Source organism: Haliotis rubra, unplaced genomic scaffold, assembly GCF_003918875.1.
Source record: "Haliotis rubra isolate DU_JTF1 unplaced genomic scaffold, ASM391887v1 Scf93, whole genome shotgun sequence".
NCBI classification, from domain to species: Eukaryota; Metazoa; Mollusca; class Gastropoda; order Lepetellida; family Haliotidae; genus Haliotis; species Haliotis rubra.
This window is the reverse complement of record NW_025767668.1, coordinates 1,281,791-1,302,556: the sequence shown is the minus strand read 5'-3', so window position 1 is coordinate 1,302,556 and position 20,766 is coordinate 1,281,791. Positions and strand designations below refer to the sequence as shown.

The window sequence follows — 20,766 nt, the reverse complement described above, 5'->3', positions numbered from 1 at the left end:
TCTCGATTGGGTCTCGACCCCGTTCCCAGACAAAGGCCTATCATAGGTCGGATGATGATTTGTAAACGTCAGTTAATTGAAAGTCCCTTATGGTAGACATGTTGAGGACATTTCGAAATTTGATACATCAGTGACAAAAATGATGTCCGATACAATTCCCTATTTCCCGAATTATTTCATCTGAACAACTTCCAAAACTTTGCATATGCTTATGACGGGTGCCAAATGAGGGGCAGGATACGCTCACCTTTTCTGGAACACCTGGTGTCATCACTATTTGATAGTGATTCATAAACATGTGCTCTGTCATCGTATCACATGGTGACAATCACTGGATTGTCTGGTCCAGACTCGATTTGTTTACAAACAACATTGTACAGCTGTAATACTGCTGAATCAAATATGTACTCATGATATATTCACAGTTGTACATTTGACTCTGCATTTAGTAGATATTTCTTAAGGATGTGGGATGGGCTTTGTCGGTTTTACTCATATTTTTAAATCTATTTATATAGGCTACCCGTCCGGGTTAGAACTGTCTTCAGCAACCCATGCTTTTCGAAAGAGTACTAGTAGGATCGATTGGTCAGGCTTGCTGACTTGGTTGACACATGTCATCGTATCCGAGTTGCGTAGATTGTTGCTGATACAGTTGATCACTGGATTGTCTGGCCCAGACTTGATTACTTAAAGACCGCCGCCATATTGTTTTGATTTTACCGAGTGCGACGTTAAACATCAAACAAACCCAAAATGATGCATAAGCGTTTGAGGGGAGCTGTAGCAGTTTATGTCGGCGGTGATTTTTTACGAATGGGCTTTCGCTGTGAGGATCGTACACGAAACTTGTTCACAATAATTATGTTTATATGTTTCTCAGAACCATATGCGCTTCCATTTCGAAGTGCAACACAAAAATTAATCAATTCTAAAACTTTGAGTTACATATGCGATCTGCCGTAAAGGTCCACGTTTACATTGGTCTTCAGCGAAAGGCATGTTATCGTATCCCAATTGCGTAGATCGATGTTAATGGAGTCAATCACTGGATTGTCGGGTACATTAGACCGCCGCCATGTAACTGCAATAGTGCAGAGAGGGCCGTTAAACAACAAGCTAACAAATAAACGAAATGCAACAACCGGGATCGGGTGGTCAGACAACTCGATGACTTGGTTGATATGTATCTGATATCCTAATTGCATAGGTCGATGGTCATGACGTCATGCAATCACTGCATTGTCTGGTTCAAACCCATCGACGTCATATAACTTGGATACTGCTTCATTTGACATTAAAACCCAAGAAACGCACAACAAACAAACGACGGTAACAGTCAAGCTGTAACCTTCGTTTCTTGTATCAGTTTATTTGTTTTCATTATAGCTGGAATATTGCTGAGTGTAGCGTTAAACAACAATCAAGCAACAGTCAAACTGTAATCGTTGTTTGTTGTATCATTTTGTTTGTTTTCATTATAGCTGGAATATTGCTGAGTGTAGCGTTAAACTTAAACAAGTAATAGTCAAGCTGTAACCTTCGTTTGTTGTATCAGTTTGTTTGTTTTCATTATAGCTGGAATATTGCTGAGTGCAGCGTTAAACAACAAACAAGTAATAGTCAAGCTGTAACCTTCGTTTGTTGTATCAGATTGTTTGTTTTCATTATAGCTGGAATATTGCTGAGTGCAGCGTTAAACAACAAACAAGTAATAGTCAAGCTGTAACCTTAGTTTGTTGTATCAGTTTGTTTGTTTTCATTATAGCTGGAATATTGCTGAGTGCAGCGTTAAACAACAAACAAGTAATAGTCAAGCTGTAATCGTCGTTTGTTGTATCAGTTTGTTTGTTTTCATTATAGCTGGAATATTGCTGAGTGTAGCGTTAAACAACAAACAAGCAAGAGTCAGCTGTAATCGTCGTTTGTTGTATCAGTTTGTTTGTTTTCATTATAGCTGGAATATTGCTGAGTGTAGCGTTAAACAACAAACAAGTAATAGTCAAGCTGTAATCGTCGTTTGTTGTATCAGTTTGTTTGTTTTCATTATAGCTGGAATATTGCTGAGTGTAGCGTTAAACAACAAACAAGTAATAGTCAAGCTGTAACCGTCGTTTGTTGTATCAGTTTGTTTGTTTTCATTATAGCTGGAATATTGCTGAGTGCAGCGTTAAACAACAAACAAGTAATAGTCAAGCTGTAATCGTCGTTTGTTGTATCATTTTGTTTTCATTATAGCTGGAATATTGCTGAGTGCAGCGTTAAACAACAAACAAGTAATAGTCAAGCTGTAACCTTCGTTTGTTGTATCAGTTTGTTTGTTTTCATTATAGCTGGAATATTGCTGAGTGTAGCGTTAAACAACAAACAAGTAATAGTCAAGCTGTAATCGTCGTTTGTTGTATCAGTTTGTTTGTTTTCATTATAGCTGGAATATTGCTGAGTGTAGCGTTAAACAACAAACAAGTAATAGTCAAGCTGTAATCGTCGTTTGTTGTATCAGTTTGTTTGTTTTCATTATAGCTGGAATATTGCTGAGTGTAGCGTTAAACAACAAACAAGTAATAGTCAAGCTGTAATCGTCGTTTGTTGTATCAATTTGTTTGTTTTCATTATAGCTGGAATATTGCGCATGCGCGCTGTTTCGGAGTGTAGCTAGTGAGTGAATGAGGAATACAATTGTTCTACCTCGGCTTTAGCAATATTCCAATAATTCAAAACGACGGACACGAGAAATAATTATACTCATTTGGAAAATAGAACCGGACCTTCGGCGTAACGAGCGAAGGATTTAACCACGGGACTACCCATCCGTCCTGTTTTGTGTATAAACTAGTGTTGGGAATTGGATAAAATCTCATAATTGATGATTGGTTCATTACAACCGATCAATCATCGAAAATAATTGGTCAGCGTCATTTATCAAATTTTTCTGGTTATGTTTGTTACTGCACAAAAACAAGGAAAAAACATGTAGTTCTTATGAGTCTTTTTACAAATTCCATAAAATGCATGTGCAAATTCATCTTTAAAGGATGACTAGTATGTTAGGAACATATATTCCTGGAGTCTTTAAGATAAATTCAATCCTGACTTGGAACGAGCTTGTAATGTTTATGAAATGTAACAGACAAAACCAACCTTGTGAAAAATATTGTTAATGCAAACAAGTGTTCCAGAATTGTTTGTGTTCGATTATGAGAAAACATGATCGATTGCTTGGTCGTTTAGTCATTGCGACCAATCTTCGATTATTTAAATTAATCGGACCGCCACTAGTATAAACAGACGAGGTTATAAGCTCGTTACACGCCATTACGATGATATGTGGTAAAGTCACCGAGCCTATCGAATCCTATCTGAAGACGAGCATTGGTCACCGGGGAAAATGAGTGAGTGAGTGAGTATGGTTTTACGCCGATTTTAGCAATATTACAGCAATATCACGGCGGGGGACACCAGAAATGGGCTTCACACATTGTACCATTGTGGGGAATCGAACCGGGTCTTCGGCGTGACGAGCGAACGCTTTAACCACTAGGCTACCCCACCGCCCCCGGGGAAAATGATCACCCGGACCCACCCGGACCCACCGGGGAAACGCATGCTTCTCTGTTTGTTGTTTAAGGCTGCCTTCAGCCACATTCTAGCTATATGGCGGCGGTCAATAAATAATCGAGTGTTCAGACAACCCAGTGATCAACAGCATGAGCATCGATCTACACAAATGGGATACGATGACATGTGTCAACCAAGTCAGTGAACCTGACCACCGATCCCGTTAGTCAATCATGGGTTCCTGAAGACCAATTCTAACCCGGATCTATCTTATTTCAGCCTCGCTGGACAATGGCGACGCCTATTCAAAACAAAATTTTAAATAAAGCTTATCTAATTTTTTTTTTATTCAGGAATTATATACAGCATTTTAACGAAAAGACATAAAAAAGACAATGGGACGATTAATATAAAGAACCTGAACAGTGGTTAGGGTTGACAATATCGATCACTCTATTTCACGGAGGCTAATTTTTCTATTCCTTAATATCACACCATGTAATGTTTACACACTTAATTGGCTATATGTTTCCTGGACACGATCTATGGCAAAATTGTAAAATATCACTAAGTTATACACTATGTACAAAGAACAACAGAAAAACGGCTACAAAGCACTTAATCGTGAGTATTGAAATGGTGATGAGCAGCTTTTGTTCGTGATTTGTTAAATATGTCCAGCATTTTTGTACGGCGTGTGGCAAGGGAAATAACGAATGCATTTTGAAAGGCTCTTCAGACGAAGTCCAGCAGATCGACGAGTCGCCCCTTTGGATGACAGTTGTAGAGAGAGACCTGTAATGGTGGGGATGTTATGATTAGAGGCATGCGTCAAGTTATACAACTATGCCACAGCAAGACTAACGCGTAGACTCTGAAAACATATAATTCTGATAGCAACACTCAACTACATTTGAGAGCCGCCATATCGCTTGAATACTGCTGAGTGCGGTGTAAAACTAAACTTACTCACTCAACTACATTTCAGTTGAAACGCAGTCCCTGTAAAATGTGAAATGCTGACTTAACCTGTCGAAAAGCCTAGACTTATATTACAAAAAAAGAAAAACAACTTTTACAAAGTGATCACAAGTAAACAAATATATTTTGGATTGCTCATTTTTATAGTGAAGTACAAATTATTCCATTTTTTTCAAAACTGAAATCAGTCTACACTTGGCTCATTTTTACATGAGATATGTTTACAAATAAAAGGTATAAAAGAGGGCCAGATTGTTTACTTACATCGTCAAAGAATCCGGAGAATGGATAAACAGAGCTGGATGCCACCCTAAGGCTATTCATCACCCGGTATGCTGGAGCTGTGGAACAACGTTAGAGTGAGTGAGTGAGTGGGGTTACTATGCATGCATTAACGTCTTGTACTTATATAACCTCACAAAAGTTCCCATATATCTGCCACGCCACGGGTGTATTGCATTTAAGATGTGCTGACGTGTTTCAGTACACGGCTTAAGCTTAAACTGGTACTGATCCCAATACTATGCTTAAACGTGATATACCCGTGTAGATCTGGGTTAGAATTGGTCTTCAGTAACCCATGCTGGTCGTAAGAGGCGACTAACGGGAGCGGGTGGTCAGGCTCGCTGACTGGGTTGACACATGTCATCGTATCTCTTTGCGTAGATCGATGTTCATGTTGTTGAGCCCTGGATTGTCTGGTCCAGACTCGATTATTTACAGACCGCAGCCATATAGCTGGAATATTGCTGAGTGCGGTGTAAAACTAAACACTCACTCACTTAAACGTGATACTGAATAAGTGTGTAGTTTAACGCTGCTGTTAGAAATATCCCAGCAATAACAAATAAAACCCTTGACACCACATGGTATCATGGTACCCATGTGGCCAGCGAACCCACACATTTTGCGTGACGTGCGAACGCTTTTACAACAAAGCTACCCAATTGTGAAACCATTTTCATACACCCCCCCCCCCCCCAAAAAAAAAAAAAGAAGAAGATGTGGCTCATGATCAATCTGAGTTACAACAAGTGAGAGAGAAACTTAGAAACAAGATGTTAGTTCCATATGCAATTTGGTTAAAAAATGTTCTGATACGTACCTTGCTGAATGTTTACAAATCAACTAATACGCCAGTACGTCAGAAATGTACTATCCTATTTGTAAAGGTATTCGGTTAGAGCTTTTCTGACATTCTTAATGTCAATTGATTTGGACACATTTAAGAAACGACACAGGGACCTGCGGTGGAACGCCGCGCTCGGGTTTAGACGTAATATTGTCAAAATGTCTTACCGCTGACTCGGTTCAAGTGCATGTTGTTTCCAGCTCGGGCGACAGCGGAGATCTCCCGGCCTGTGTACATCACAACCACGTCAATGAATCCAGTGAAACGCTGGAAAATCACAATAACAATAGCAATAAAGAAACAGCCATGATCATATAGTCCTTAAACTGACACGCCGTAACTTTTATTCACTAAAGCAGAAGAAGAAGAAGAAGAAGAGAAGAAGGAGAAGGAGAAGAAGAAGAATGAGGAGAAGGAGAAGGAGAAGGAGGAGAAGAATGAAGAAGAAGAAGAAGGAGAAGGAGAAGAAGGAGAAGAAGAAGAAGGAGGAGAAGGAGAAGAATGAGGAGAAGGAGGAGAAGAAGGAGAAGGAGAAGAAGAAGAAGAAGAAGAATGAGGAGAAGAAGAAGAATATGACAGAAGCTAATTCACTTCGATCTTTTCCCCAACGATAAGCTGGCACGCTGTCACTTTTATTCAATAAATAGGACAGAAAATCTTAACCAATGGAACGGGTATGGGATTTTACGAACGCTTCAAAACGTAACACATTTTGTACATTTGTATGTTCTTTCCTCTTCAAGCATATACTGAAGCAGTAAGTCATAACTACCTGACATAACACAACGATTTTATAGCAGTGTCATGAGTTTCCACATACAACAACCTATAGGAGGATTCTGAACAAACTGTAATGTTATTAGTGGAAGAATAACACTACACGGTTGAACTAATATTTATTACAGTTGTGCAGTCATATATTGTCAACCTTCCGCACTGCTTCAACTTTAAATGCCTCCCAAAGAAACTGCAATCATGCCATTTAACAACGATTTAAAAAGATCAAAAGGAAAACGCTTTGGAAATGTGGTTAAATTTAGATAAAAGCTCTCAACATGTAAGTTGTTTATTGGCTACGGAAGGAGGGATATTGAAAGGAAGCTACTCGTGTGTTATGCACCTAGGCAGGTCGAATTCAGGTGGTCACGAGAGTGCTCAGTGGTAGACCAAGTTTGGTCAGAGTAACCTGTTTGAATGGAGATAACCTCCAGAAAACATCTGTACCGTCAATATTCAGAATTATGTAACGAGGTGGATCTTAGCACTGATGTTTTCAAACATGACGCACTGTTCTGCCTATCGTTAGCAAAGCATATTTTGATGCAGCTTTTATCATTGTGTTTGTAACAGGAAACTGTTTCTGACAATGTAAAAACCTGAAAGCTTGTGCCTATGATTTACAAAATATTCCCAATCTCCACAGGCGCCAATACGTGACTCCACCATCAAAACACCTCACATCTAACAGTTAGTACTTAGGTAGAACAGTCCAGTGGACCGCTCCAACAACAAACTGTCTCTCATCGAACAACTCAATACTCATCCCCATCGGGTCACGATCAGTACAACAAAACACCTCACAGTGGAAACTCAGTACAGTCCGGAACATCTCAGTGAGTGAGTGAGTATGGTTTAACGCCGCTTTTAGCAATATTCCAGCAATATCACGGCGGGGACACCAGAAATGGGCTTCACACATTGTACCCATGTGGGGAATCGAACCCGGGTCTTCGGCGTGACGAGCCAACGCTTTAACCACTAGGCTACCCCACCGCCCCGGAACATCTCAATGACAATCCCCATCAACTCTACACGTCGCTAAAGCAACAAAACATCTCACATGCAACAATTCATTAGGTCACTCTAACAACAAAAAACCCTCCACTCAATACTCATCCCTATCAAGTCAACAGGGGACTCAAACAGCAAACTACACCATACTCAATAACTATATACGCCTCTGTAACAACAAAACATCTCATCTTAAACAATTCAATACGTTACTTTAACAACAAAACATCTCATGCCCAACAATCCAATACGTCACTGTTACAACAAAACATCTCATGCCCAACAATCTAATACGTCACTGTTACAACAAAACATCTCATGCCCAACAATCCAATATGCCTCTGTAACAACAAAACATCTCATCCTAAACAATTCAATACGTTACTTTAACAACAAAACATCTCATGCCCAACAATCCAATACGTCACTGTTACAACAAAACATCTCATGCCCAACAATCTAATAAGTCACTGTTACAACAAAACACCCCATTACCAATAATTCCATACGTGACTTGAAAAACAAAACATCTCATCCTAAACAATCCAATACGTCATTGTTACAACAAAACACCCCATTACCAACAATTCCATACGTGACTTGAAAAACAAAACATCTCATCCCCAACAATCCAATACGTCACTGTTACAACAAAACACCCCATTACCAACAATTCCATACGTGACTTGAAAAACAAAACATCTCATCCCCAACAATCCAATACGTCACTGTTACAACAAAACATCTAATCCCAACGTCACACAATGCGGTGTTCATACATTCCAGTCACTGGATTGTTAGCAGAGACTTGGGGATTTACTGCCTTGGCGACCAGGACCCTTATTCTCGAAATGTTCGTAGCCCTAAGAATTCTTAACTTGGATCGTAGCCAATGAGTTAAGAATGGGCTTAAGAAGTTCGTAGGGCTACGAACGTTTCGAGAATAGCTCGCCAGGACTGTAATTGATATTCAACAGTCCATGCTTGTCATAAGTTGAGACGGCGATGGGGTAGCCTAGTGGTTAAAGCGTTCGCTCGTCGCACCGAAGACCTGGGTTCGATTCCGCACATGGGCACAATGTGTGAAGCCCATTTCTGGTGTCCTCCGCCGTGATATTGCTGGAATATTTCTAAAAACGGCGTAAAACCATACTCACTCACTCATAAGATGCGACTAACGGTATCGCACTCGCTGGTTTGATGCACGCCATTGCATCCCATTTGCGTAGATCGGTGTCCATGATGTCAATCACTGGATTGTCTGCTTTGGATTCTAGTATTTACAGTCTGTAGTCTGCTAGCTGGAATATTGCTGAGAACAGCGTAAAAGAAACAAGAAATAAAAGAAGAAAGAGGGAGTAAGATAACAAAGCAGTCAATAATGATTAGCCCATTAGCTGACTTACCCTAGTTGAAAGAATTAGATTGGCTTCTGTTTTGTCCATATGGGTGAGAGAAATTTCAATGGCTTCTTGGTTGAGGTCTACTGTGAGAGCGTTGCACTGGATGTTGTCCTGGATTTGGATGAGGTTTCGTCGCCCAGTCCTCCCGACCGTCTCATTGAAGCGGAATTTAAGGAGAAGAGGACGGTCAAATGTTGGCGTCGGCAAGGCGCTGTTGATGAGGAGGGTGCTACCGTCACTGAATTGTCCAAGGCCTTGGTTGACCGTAACTCCTGAGGTAACCGACCTCGAAATGTCGTCAGTAGAATTAAACGAAAAATTTATCGAGAACACAGAAGTGCAACCTGTAACGGGAGAGATAATATTATATAAAAATACACCAGTTTGGCATAATAATCTTGTATATGATGACTTCTTTCCAAATATATTTTCTTTAGAAGGAAACAAATGTGACAATAATGAGCTTTAGTTGTCTCTTTATTCCACGCCCCAAGTCACTGGATAAAAGACAGGGGTTACAAAATATAATAATTACACCTGGGATCCGACAAGGCGTTCCTACTGACTGAGTTTGGTTTTACGCCGCTTTTAGCAATATTCTAGCAACATCACGGCGGGGGAGACCAGAAATGGGCTTCACACATTGTACCCATGTGGGGATTCGAACCCGGGTCTTCGGCGTGACGAGCGAACGCTTTAACCACTAGGCTACCCCACCGCCCCCAAGGCGTTCGTAGCGCTGCGACATTCGTTAGCCTATGATAAACTATAGAGTTACGACAGGTCGTAACGTTACGAACGCTTTGTGGATGGGACCCTGAATTATTCAATATTAATCACACTTGCCTGCGCGCACTGGAGCAATGCAACCACACTCAATAACATCGAAAACCTCCAGCGATGGGCATTTGCGTTCGTATCTGTTCCAGGTGCCCCTTTCTAGCTCGTAGTGGAAGTAGTAGTCGGGTCTGTTCCAGTCGGGTGTGGAGCGGCATATGTCTGTACAATTTGGGGTACATTACAATTACGCATTATCCTAATTCCAATTACACATACAATCACAGGAAATCGAATCCGATTTAGATCGGATTGAAATGTGGAATCCGTTTGGAAAACAGTATTTTGTCATGACAAAATTATTTAAATTACTTAATTTACTGCATTTTCAACATGAATACATTTAATATTCAAAATATTATGTCTGAAGGATGTTTTTTAAGAAACCTTCAACACACAGCAATTGTGCCGCATCACGATACATCCGAGGCTATGTATCCAAATGGGCATAACCATAAAAGATGGATTAATCATGGCAACTTAGTTAAAGTATTAGGGTCCTTGACCAACTGACCATTGCTTCCGCATGACCCTGGACATGGGTCCATGCATGACAGATCCCCAATACAGCCTTGCTCTGGGACATAACGAAATCCAGGATCACAGCATGCGGGGGTGCTACGGAACGAACTACACTGCCAGTAGGCACGACAGCTGCTTCCTTCCATCTTGAAGTGTCTGGCGTTGATGTTGTTACATTTCTCTGTAACAATACAATATACAAAACATTTACACGTGAGGGAGAGGGTGTTTTTGACATGAACAGCACTCCAGTAACAGTGTCAGCATGCAGAGCACGAAATGAAGCATTTTTTAAAGTTTACAAGAGTGTACAAGATGCTGAAGAGTCAAAGATGTAAATCAGGGCGCTTATTAGATTTGAACCAAAACTCATTACCGGACAATCAGAATCAGTGGGGACTGGTGTCTGAAATGAGTGGTCACTTAATGGTCAGTTAGCTGGTTGGTGCCAGCTGACGAATTCTTAACACAAGAGAGGAGAGGCGATCAGAGAATTGTGGTCAGTTCTTGATCAGTTAACCAGTTGTTGCCAATTCCATGAATGGCATACACGAGGAGTGCATACATTATGTTTTAAAATACCACCTTATGTAACCTATAAATTATACAAAATAACTAGCTCGGTTTCGTTAACAATATGTAAACAATGATTACTGTAGATATAAATTATATTCACACTGCGTTATGCAACAAAAGATATTTTGAGGATATTTTTTCAATAAAAGATTTCAAATAGTATCTTTGGTTTGATTATTATAACCTTACCGCTATACGTCTCAGCGATGTCAAGGGAGGTAACGCTTCAAAATTAATTGTAATATCTCCTGAAGTATCACAACACTGATCTAACAAACACGGGGAAAACATAGTATGTCTTTTTTCAATAACGGACCATTATCTCAGGAACAGACCACCATTTGTGGAACAGACCACCAACTGTACCTCTTCAGGGGACGTGATTTCCCAACATGGGGTAATGTACTCACGCTAAACACCATGGCATGACCTATGCTAAATGTTCCGACCACACCTCCGACATGACATGTCCTACACTCTCCTGTACCCATCCAGACGCCACCCACACCTCCCAGACGACATGTCCTACACTCTCCTGTACCTACACAGACCCCACCCGCACCTCCCAGACGACATGTCCTATACTCTCCTGTACCTACACAGACCCCACCCACACCTCCCAGATGACATGTCCTACACTCTCCTGTACCTACACAGACCCCACCCACACCTCCCAGACGACATGTCCTACGCTCTCCTGTACCTACACAGACCCCACCCGCACCTCGAAGACGACATATCCTATACTCTCCTGTACCTACACAGACCCCACCCACACCTCTCAGACGACATGTCATACACTCTCCAGTACCCACACAGACCCCACCCACACCTCCCAGATGACATGACCTACACTCTCCTGTACCTACACAGACCCCACCCGCACCTCCCAGATGGCATGTCCTACACTCTCCTGTACCTTCACAGACCCCACCCGCACCTCCCAGACAACATGTCCTACACTCTCCTGTACCTACACAGACCCCACCCACACCTCCCAGGCAACATGTCCTATACTCTCCTATACCCACCCTAACCCCACCCACACCTCCCAGACAACATGTCCTATACTCTCTTGTACCTACACAGACCCCACCCACACCTCCCTGACAACATGTCCTATACTATCCGGTACCTACACAGACCACACCCACACCTCCCAGACAACATGTCCTATACTCTCCTGAACCTACACAGACCCCACCCACACCTCCCAGACGACATGTCCTACACTCTCCTGTACCTACACAGACCCCACCCGCACCTCCCAGATGGCATGTCCTACACTCTCCTGTACCTACACAGACCCCACTCACACCTCCCAGACGACATGTCCTACACTCTCCTGTACCTACACAGACCCGACCCACACCTCCCAGATGACATGACCTACACTCTCCTGTACCTACACAGACCCCAACAACACCTCCCAGATGACATGACCTACACTCTCCTGTACCTACACAGACCCCACCCACACCTCCTAGACAACATGTCCTATACTCTCCTGTACCCACCCAGACCCCACCCACACCTCCAAGACAACATGTCCTATACACTCCTGTACCTACACAGACCCCACCCACACCTCCCAGACAACATGTCCTATACTCTCCTGTACCCACACAGACCCACCCACACCTCCCAGACGACATGTCCTACACTATCCTGTACCTACACAGACCCCACCCGCACCTCCCAGATGACATGACCTACACTATCCTGTACCTACACAGACCCCACCCACCTTCCAGATGACATGACCCTACACTCTCCTGTACCCACACAGACCCCACCCACACCTCTCTCCTGTCCTACACTCACCCACAGACCCCACCCACACCTCCCAGATGACATGTCCTACACTCTCCTGTACCCACACAGACCCCACCCACACCTCCCAGATGACATGTCCTATACTCTCCTGTACCTACACAGACCCCACCCGCACCTCCCAGATGGCATGTCCTACACTCTCCTGTACCTACACAGACCCCACCCACACCTCCCAGACGACATGTCCTACACTCTCCTGTACCTACACAGACCCCACTCACACCTCCCAGACGACATGTCCTACACTCTCCTGTACCTACACACAGACCCCACCCACACCTCCCAGATGACATGACCTACACTCTCCTGTACCCACACACAGACCCCAGATGACACACCTCCCAGATGACATGACCTACACTCTCTCCTGTACCCACACAGACCCCACCCACACCTCCCAGATGACATGACCTACACTCTCCTGTACCCACACAGACCCCACCCACACCTCCCAGATGACATGACCTACACTCTCCTGTACCCACACAGACCCCACCCACACCTCCCAGATGACATGTCCTACACTCTCCTGTACCCACACAGACCCCACCCACACCCCCAGATGACATGACCTACACTCTCCTGTACCCACACAGACCCCACCCACACCTCCCAGATGACATGTCATGTCCTACACTCTCCTGTACCTACACAGTCCCCACCCACACCTACCAAATGACATGTCCTACACTCTCCTGTACCCACACAGACCCCACCCACACCTCCCAGATGACATGTCCCACACTCTCCTGTACCCACACAGACCCCACCCACACCTCCCAGACGACATGTCCTACGCTCTCCAGTACCTACACAGACCCTACCCACACCTCCCAGACAACATGTCCTACGCTCTCCAGTACCTACACAGTCCCCACCCACACCTACCAAATGACATGTCCTATACTCTCCTGTACCCACACAGACCCCTCTAGACTAACAGCTGGTGTCTAAAATGAACATATTTCACAGAAAAGACACTTCCTTAATTATAATAAGGACAAAGGTGCCCAGAGAAATGAGTTTTTTAAGAAATGAAATTGTGATAATCTAGACTTGCCACATATCCTAGACTACATGAGTTTTCTTGATGTAATTGTTTCAGGGCCTGTATGACAGACCAAGACCCCAGCTACACTTACCAAGAGGACAAGTGACCTGTGAGCTCTGTCTGCACCCTACGAGGTCCTGGTTCCAGTAATAGCCATGTGGACACATCCTGGACACCACGATGGTGCCAGTCCCCTGAGAAGATGGCTGCTTGTGACACTGCAGGTAGTGTCCACATTCCCTGGTGCTGTATCTGTATCCGATGTTCGCCACTAAGGGGGCCTCATCACAAAGCGGTAACTGACCTGTCAACACAACAAAGTATGTTTTTGATTGATCTATTGATTGTTGTTTTACGCCGCACTCAGCAATATTCCAGCTATATGGCGGCGGTCTGTAAATAATCAAGTCTGGACCAGACAATCCAGTGATCAACAACATGAGCATCGTTCTACACAGATACGATGACATGTGTCAACCACGTCAGCGAGCCTGACCACCCGATCGCGTTAGTCGCCTCTTACGGCAAGCAGGGGTTACTGATTCTAAAACCAGGAACTTCACGGGTAAGTTCAATATGTACGGCTAATATAGTCGTATGAATTAAAAGTGTGATACTTCATTCCATGTTTACTGATCTGTCGACCTTGTATTGTACACTTGTGGAATGAACATAATTTCTTTTTTGTTCATTTCAAGTACGTCGTCAATATTATCAAGTACTGAAAAAATATCACCCAAGGAGCATTGTAACAAGGGAAGTAACTCTTTGATCTGTCGTTACACATCGAGGTCTTGTCTTTCATTGTTTATATTTATTGCTATTATTTCATCTTACCGACAACGATTAAGGCAGAACCTGAATAATTAAGGATATTTTATTTTTTCGTTGGGAATGCTATTGGCTAATATTTGTCGTGTACAAAAACGTTCAGATATGACGTTTAAAGAGGCGGAAGGGAAAATCAAGAATGGCATCATATCTTACCATGAACACCGCCAAGGCCAACTGCTAGACATAGCACTGGTATTATCGACCACATCGTCACTGAAAATATGAATATTATTGTTACATGTTTAAAAGTTCATTGTTTATATATATATTGTTCATTGTATATATTCAATGTTTCATTTTAAAGTGATATATCATATACAGTAATATATAAAAATTGGGTATTTCTTAACATCTTTTGGGTAGAATGAAACCTCTATTCTTCATTCAGTACATATACGTTAAACCACAGCTCGTTCGACTCTCTGTGTCGAGATTTTATATTCAGGACACTGGTTTACCGGACAGCGTAACGTTTCATGTTTTTCATGTAGCTTCTTGTAAAGCCACGGTGTTTTGTGGATCTTCTTGCAACAGTTTTAATATTATTGCAGATGGTGTAACATTGTAATCAAAATAACACATAAGTATTTCCAATAATCAATATTTCTTGTCAAACATAGTCTACAGGTATACACAGTAAATTTTAGAAAAATAAAATAAAGAGAATACTAATGTTTTGACTGGGAGTAACATCAGCTTGATAAAGGGAGCTCTAACGCTCGTAACTGTAACAAAAGGTCAACACATTACCCACATCACTGATAACATATCATTACAGTCACCAGAACGTATAATCTGCGGTGTCAGTAAAGCTGTGATTATCTCTGATGCATTCTGTGTGAATACAATACTGAACAGTATGTCCCCAGCTGGGGCTATGTGTATTAGCAGTCAGCTGGTAGACGCACACAGTGGAACCATGTCAAATACTAACGAAGCCTTTTGGGACAACAATAATAATGATAATAACAATTATGATGATGATGATGATGATGATGATGATGATGATGATGATGATGATGATGATGCACAACGTGGAACCTTGTCAAATACTAACGAAGCCGTTTGGAACCACAATAATATTAATAATAATGATGATTATGATGATGGTGCACAACGTGGACCATGTCAAATACTACAGAAACCTTTTATGAACAACAGCAACAACATAATAATAATAATGATGATGATGATGATGATGATGATGATGATGATGATGATGATGATCAAAGTGGAACATTGTCAAATACTAACGAAGCTGTTTGGAACAACAATAATATTAATAAAGATGATGATGATTATGATGATGATGATGCACAGAGTGGAACCATGTCAAATACTACTGAAGCCTTTTGGAAGAACAGCAACAAAATAATAATGATAATAATGATTGCCGGATAAACACAATTTCCCTGTTTGTGGACGCTACCAATCCTGGCGTACACATAATAAAGTGTCCGTATTAAAGAGGTTTATAACAGTAATTACCGGTATATCGGCATATTGGGCTAAACGGGTACTTTTCTGCACCTCAACATATTGACAAATTACAGAGAGGCAATGATTGGAATAATTTAATGAAATGAGATACGTACAGAATGATTTAGATGAACGTTCAAGAAAATTGATCCGGGCTGATTCAGAGGTTCAACATAACACATGGTCCCAAGATATAACTAGTCGGAAGTGAACAATAAATTATTCAGCATAGCTGCATATTATCTGTACGAACATCACTACACCATCTTGATCATATTCGCTGAAAATTCAACGTACCCATGTATCTTTTTCCTTCACACATGCTTGTACATGTCATGAACAGTTCATCAAATTGAACACTATCCTTGCTCCGTGTTTACACACAACTGCACTGTATCTATATAACGTGCTTATAAAAGACAATCTAAATTCATCACTTAACACGTACACACATATAGGAAAGTTCTACATTACCTAAATTTGATGTCAGATGAGAAACTCCGTTAAAACCCGTCCAAACATTCACATAATGTCAGCAACTCGTTTATTTCGTGAAAACATGGACGCCAATCGTCTGTGAGGCGTGCGACAAGGAGCGGCAATCCTACCCGACTTGTTCTATATTTATTCTTAGCTCAGCCCGCCCTTTGCAGTAGCTCCACGGCAACTCGGAACTCTTGCTATGAATGTAACCGGGTGGGGAATCAGGTTGGACGAGTTAGCGTATTCCTCTTCGATTATTCACTTTAAGCAATGTCTCCACATAATGAATTCATTTATTCGTCGTGCATGTCGTAAACCGCAGCGACGCAGAACGCCCACGAGGCATTTACTCCGCTCATTGGTTGCGTAGGTTTGCTTTTATGACAAATTCAAAGAATACTTTTCACATTTTGAAAACACAACAAAGCAATGTTATCCCTTGGCTGAGATCTACCCCTCCTCCCCCGACAAAACTACAATCGTGTACACGAACATAATGGAATATGTTCTTAAAGTACGGTAATTGCTTCTATTGTAGGTACAGACAGCATTACATTTTCCCTGTATTTTGCAATGCATTTGATTAGTAATTGTATATGATAACAATACGATTCTCAGAGTATTGAAAGTGTGTATGTTTCCCACGCTGACGAAAACGAGGATGAAAATGATTTTTAGCATTTTTCACGACGATAAAGAGGCGATTTCGTCTGCTTAATGGATCAACAAGATAGAAACGTCCCATTAGATGATAGTTTACGACTGCGTGAATAACATTTTATTCCGCTGAGTCACCAGACACAGCTGGGTAAACAATTCCACAAAACAACAACCTTTACACATGCACGTCAGTACAGATCGGTGATATTTTAACAAGTGTTTTAAGAGTAATTCAGAAATGACTTCTGTCTCTTCTGTCCTGTGTATTGAATAACAAGAGGCCAACAACCGCAGGTATTATTAGTTTGAATTCTTTTACAGTATCGCTAGCACAGATCACCACGCAACCTTGAGAACAAATGAACTCGTTAATAGGTGAACCGAACACGGGGTCGACTATCCATCACTGATGAAGGGCAATGGGATCGTGACGTGCAACTGAAAGAAGCGGAGGTAAAATACCTTCGCCTGCTTTTCAAGCACGCTCTCCTAACCAATCCTCTTATTGTGGTTATTTAATAATAAATGGAATTTGTTTTGATAATTTAATTCATATCAACATATGAACATCTATCTCGTAGGATTAAAGTATAAATTCGACATCAATTCGTTCATTAAAGCATAAACGACAACGATACCATCAATAGGCTTTGCTACATGACTGCGTTCACATTTGCAGTACTTAAAGGGCACCCTTAATCGAAACGTGAACTATTGGCACACGTGTTGCTTTGATGTCTACGGCATTTATGTATCACAGATGGACGACTATAGCGGGTTCATGAAATTTTAACATAATCTTCATCACTTTTTAAAGAAAACTTATACTACTGATGACTAAGTCTGTTTGAAGACAGATCTTTGCGAACTTGACCCAGGGCCGCTGGTGCATCCTCGATCGGATTTAAGTGATATACCAGCCTCAATGCCCCTGTTGATGGATATTGTAAGGCTAAGAATAAAGGAATCTATGACATCTGGTGACTCCACACAGCAGTCGAGATATCGCATTAAAGGTAAATACAATAATCAACCACAAGTCCAAAAAGGTTGACAAACATAATGGGGTAGTGTCGGTTTATGTGAATTCCTGACATTTTTTCCCTTTCACTTCGGGCCATTTTTCATTGCTATTGATTTTTATCAGTAAAAGGAACATTTATCAGTAAAAGGAACAGTTATCCAGCCCACACTAAACACGATTTACCCTTCAGTCATATCATCAGATGTTACAAGTGTAAATTATACACCTGGTTAACTCGAACTACTGAGACCCAATTTATCATTTAAAATGATGTACTTATATGACCCTTGCCTATAGAGCACTTGGCTTGACTGGGTCTACGAACGACATGGTTGTCCCCGAAATCCAGTTATGCGGTAACTTTCTACTTTATTTAACACTTAAATATACGATTACGGAAATAAAACCTGCTATTTCATTGCTGTACAATATATACACATGGAAAAAGTATCGCAACAACTCATATTGTCCACAGTATCATACATGACCATTGACGACAGCAAAGGAACTAAACTTCATTTTAGCTTACTAGATGGATAAGGTGACCCTCAGTAAATAGTTAATCTGAATGAACGAAAACTGTAGTTTATTCATAGAAGCAAGCATGACCCCAAAAATTGACTGCTTTTGTAGTGCTGATAACTATGGTCGTACATGTATGTCGTAAACAAGTTCGGTCATTTTCCAGATTCTGGCATACATTCACTATACGTATCAATAACCGAACACAATGTCAATAGCTTGTGTAACCTTCGGCATTGCAATACCATCCCTGACCCCCTCCTCATTGACTGTATCAGGCATTAAATTTGACGTTGAGGTATTGCGTTCTAATCTTACAGGAGGCTTTGTTCCAAAATATCAATATTTTGTACTTGAGGATCTCTCTGGCGTATTCTGGCGTGACCTATAATGTCCTAGACATGCTTGATTGAGATCTGGATTCGGGCCAAGGTAGAGTTGCTACCGCCCATTGATGTAAAAGATCACCAGAGGCATATGGACGGTGTGGTCTCGCATTGTCGTCCATGACGATTGGCCTCGTCTTCATTGGATGGCCATCGAAATGTGGCACAACAACCCTTTCCATGATTCAGTGATGCACCGTTGTCCATTCAGATTTTGTCTGGTTAAAACAAAAAGGTTTACAGTGATGTGAGGGACACTCCCACAGAATCAATGAACCCTCGTCAAAAGGTACTTGCTGCAAGATATTCCTCTGTGCATATGCAGTGTTTCTGCGGCACCAAACACGAGCTCGACCATCAGTCCTGAACAAAGGAAATACTAATTAGATTCGTCGTACCATGGGACACCAAGCTCTAAAGATAACAACGGATAGATTATCGGGTTATATGCCCGGCCGATTTCAGGCGATTTCCAACCGTTCTATTGGGGAAACGTTGACGTGGAAGACACTTTGTTTTCAACACGCTACTTGACATGAACGGATGACGTCTTCTGGTTCCGAGAAGATCTGTATCCTCCCTTGGAGTTGTCACTCGTAGTCGACCTGAACGTTGTCGGTCCTCCAAGTCATTAGTTTGCTGATGTTTATTGGCCAATCGGTTGCATTAGCCCTCAGGGACATGCCAGCATACCAATAACTTGCCATACTTGAGCAGTTATCATTTGTGGAGGCTCCATATGTGCTTATCAACAACGAAATCAATGGGTCTTCCAAGTTTTCGAGCTGTAAGAACCGTTTACTTAAAACATTTGCATGATGGCAGGTATACGTATTGCGTGTGATGCTTGTCTTTGATCGAAGCACGTATCTCGAATCAATACAGGGTACGTCCGAAGGATCAACATCATTATACAAACAAACATAACTATGATATGAATACAAATGGGCACATAACAGTTTAAGTGATATATGTTGAGATACATATTTCCATGTGTATATGACATTTTCTAATTATACCACCATACGAACAAGCGCTGACTTTGTTACCATGAAAACCATTCAAAGTGTTGTGGTAAACAATGCATAGCTTCAATGCTTCTATTTGCTGACGGTTAGGTTAGTGTTGAGAATAAATATACCCATTCATGCACTGTTTAACATAATGATGTATGCAGTGTGTGAAGTTGGAGCAGAACTAGAAAATCTCACCTCAAGTATGTTGAGATCAAACAAGTCAACAGGAGTTAACAAATGTATTGTACTCCAAAGCGTGCCAGATCGTTTTTTAATTAGATTCACAAATGTTGTTCCTTTCGGATCATCCACGACACCGGCAAGTGTGGACGGATGTCTCCGCGAATTAAATTTTGAAGACGCCCTTGAAGGCGTGTGTGCTGAAAAACTGTTGTATTGTCTGTCACTACTGTAATTTGAACATTATCTGTAGTTTTGTTCTGTGCACCCGCATTATCAGGACAAACATGTGTTCTTTCACTGGAGCGTTGTACAGCTGCATAACAAAAGTCCGTTACATTCCCATATGTACGTTCAATGTTCCACATATTCCATCGTTCGGGTATGTTTGTTGTAAACTTATCAATTAGGGTTGATATGATACACTTAACATGCAAATATCATGTAGTCATTTGAAATAAAGTGAAAATGTATAGTATAGTTACGCATACATGG

The 20,766-nt window shown here is 41.5% G+C and overlaps 1 protein-coding gene across 2 annotated transcripts; it reads right to left on the bottom strand.

The window, feature by feature from the left end:
- Positions 1 to 3,887: 3,887 nt before the first annotated feature.
- On the bottom strand, positions 3,888 to 16,681 carry LOC124264524. Of its 2 annotated transcripts, none has more exons than XM_046699264.1 (9): positions 16,475 to 16,681; positions 14,675 to 14,734; positions 13,779 to 13,991; positions 10,217 to 10,405; positions 9,712 to 9,864; positions 8,869 to 9,209; positions 5,839 to 5,938; positions 4,804 to 4,880; positions 3,888 to 4,353 (listed from the first exon to the last, which is right to left on the bottom strand). In XM_046699264.1, exons 2-9 carry the CDS (start codon positions 14,727 to 14,729, stop codon positions 4,294 to 4,296), a joined length of 1,188 nt encoding a protein of 395 aa, XP_046555220.1. In that variant the 5' UTR covers positions 14,730 to 14,734; positions 16,475 to 16,681; the 3' UTR covers positions 3,888 to 4,293. The 2 variants fall into 2 exon arrangements, with proteins under 2 accessions (XP_046555220.1, XP_046555219.1); XM_046699263.1 differs by lacking the exon at positions 16,475 to 16,681 and adding an exon at positions 16,298 to 16,316.
- Positions 16,682 to 20,766: the final 4,085 nt, after the last annotated feature.

Coding starts and splice junctions, on each gene's coding strand:
- LOC124264524 (XM_046699263.1), bottom strand. Junction 9,865..10,216: donor AGGGTCATGCGGAAGCAATG/GTCAGTTGGTCA, acceptor CAAATTGTACAG/ACATATGCCGCTCCACACCC. Junction 4,881..5,838: donor GCACTTGAACCGAGTCAGCG/GTAAGACATTTT, acceptor GTTGTTCCACAG/CTCCAGCATACCGGGTGATG.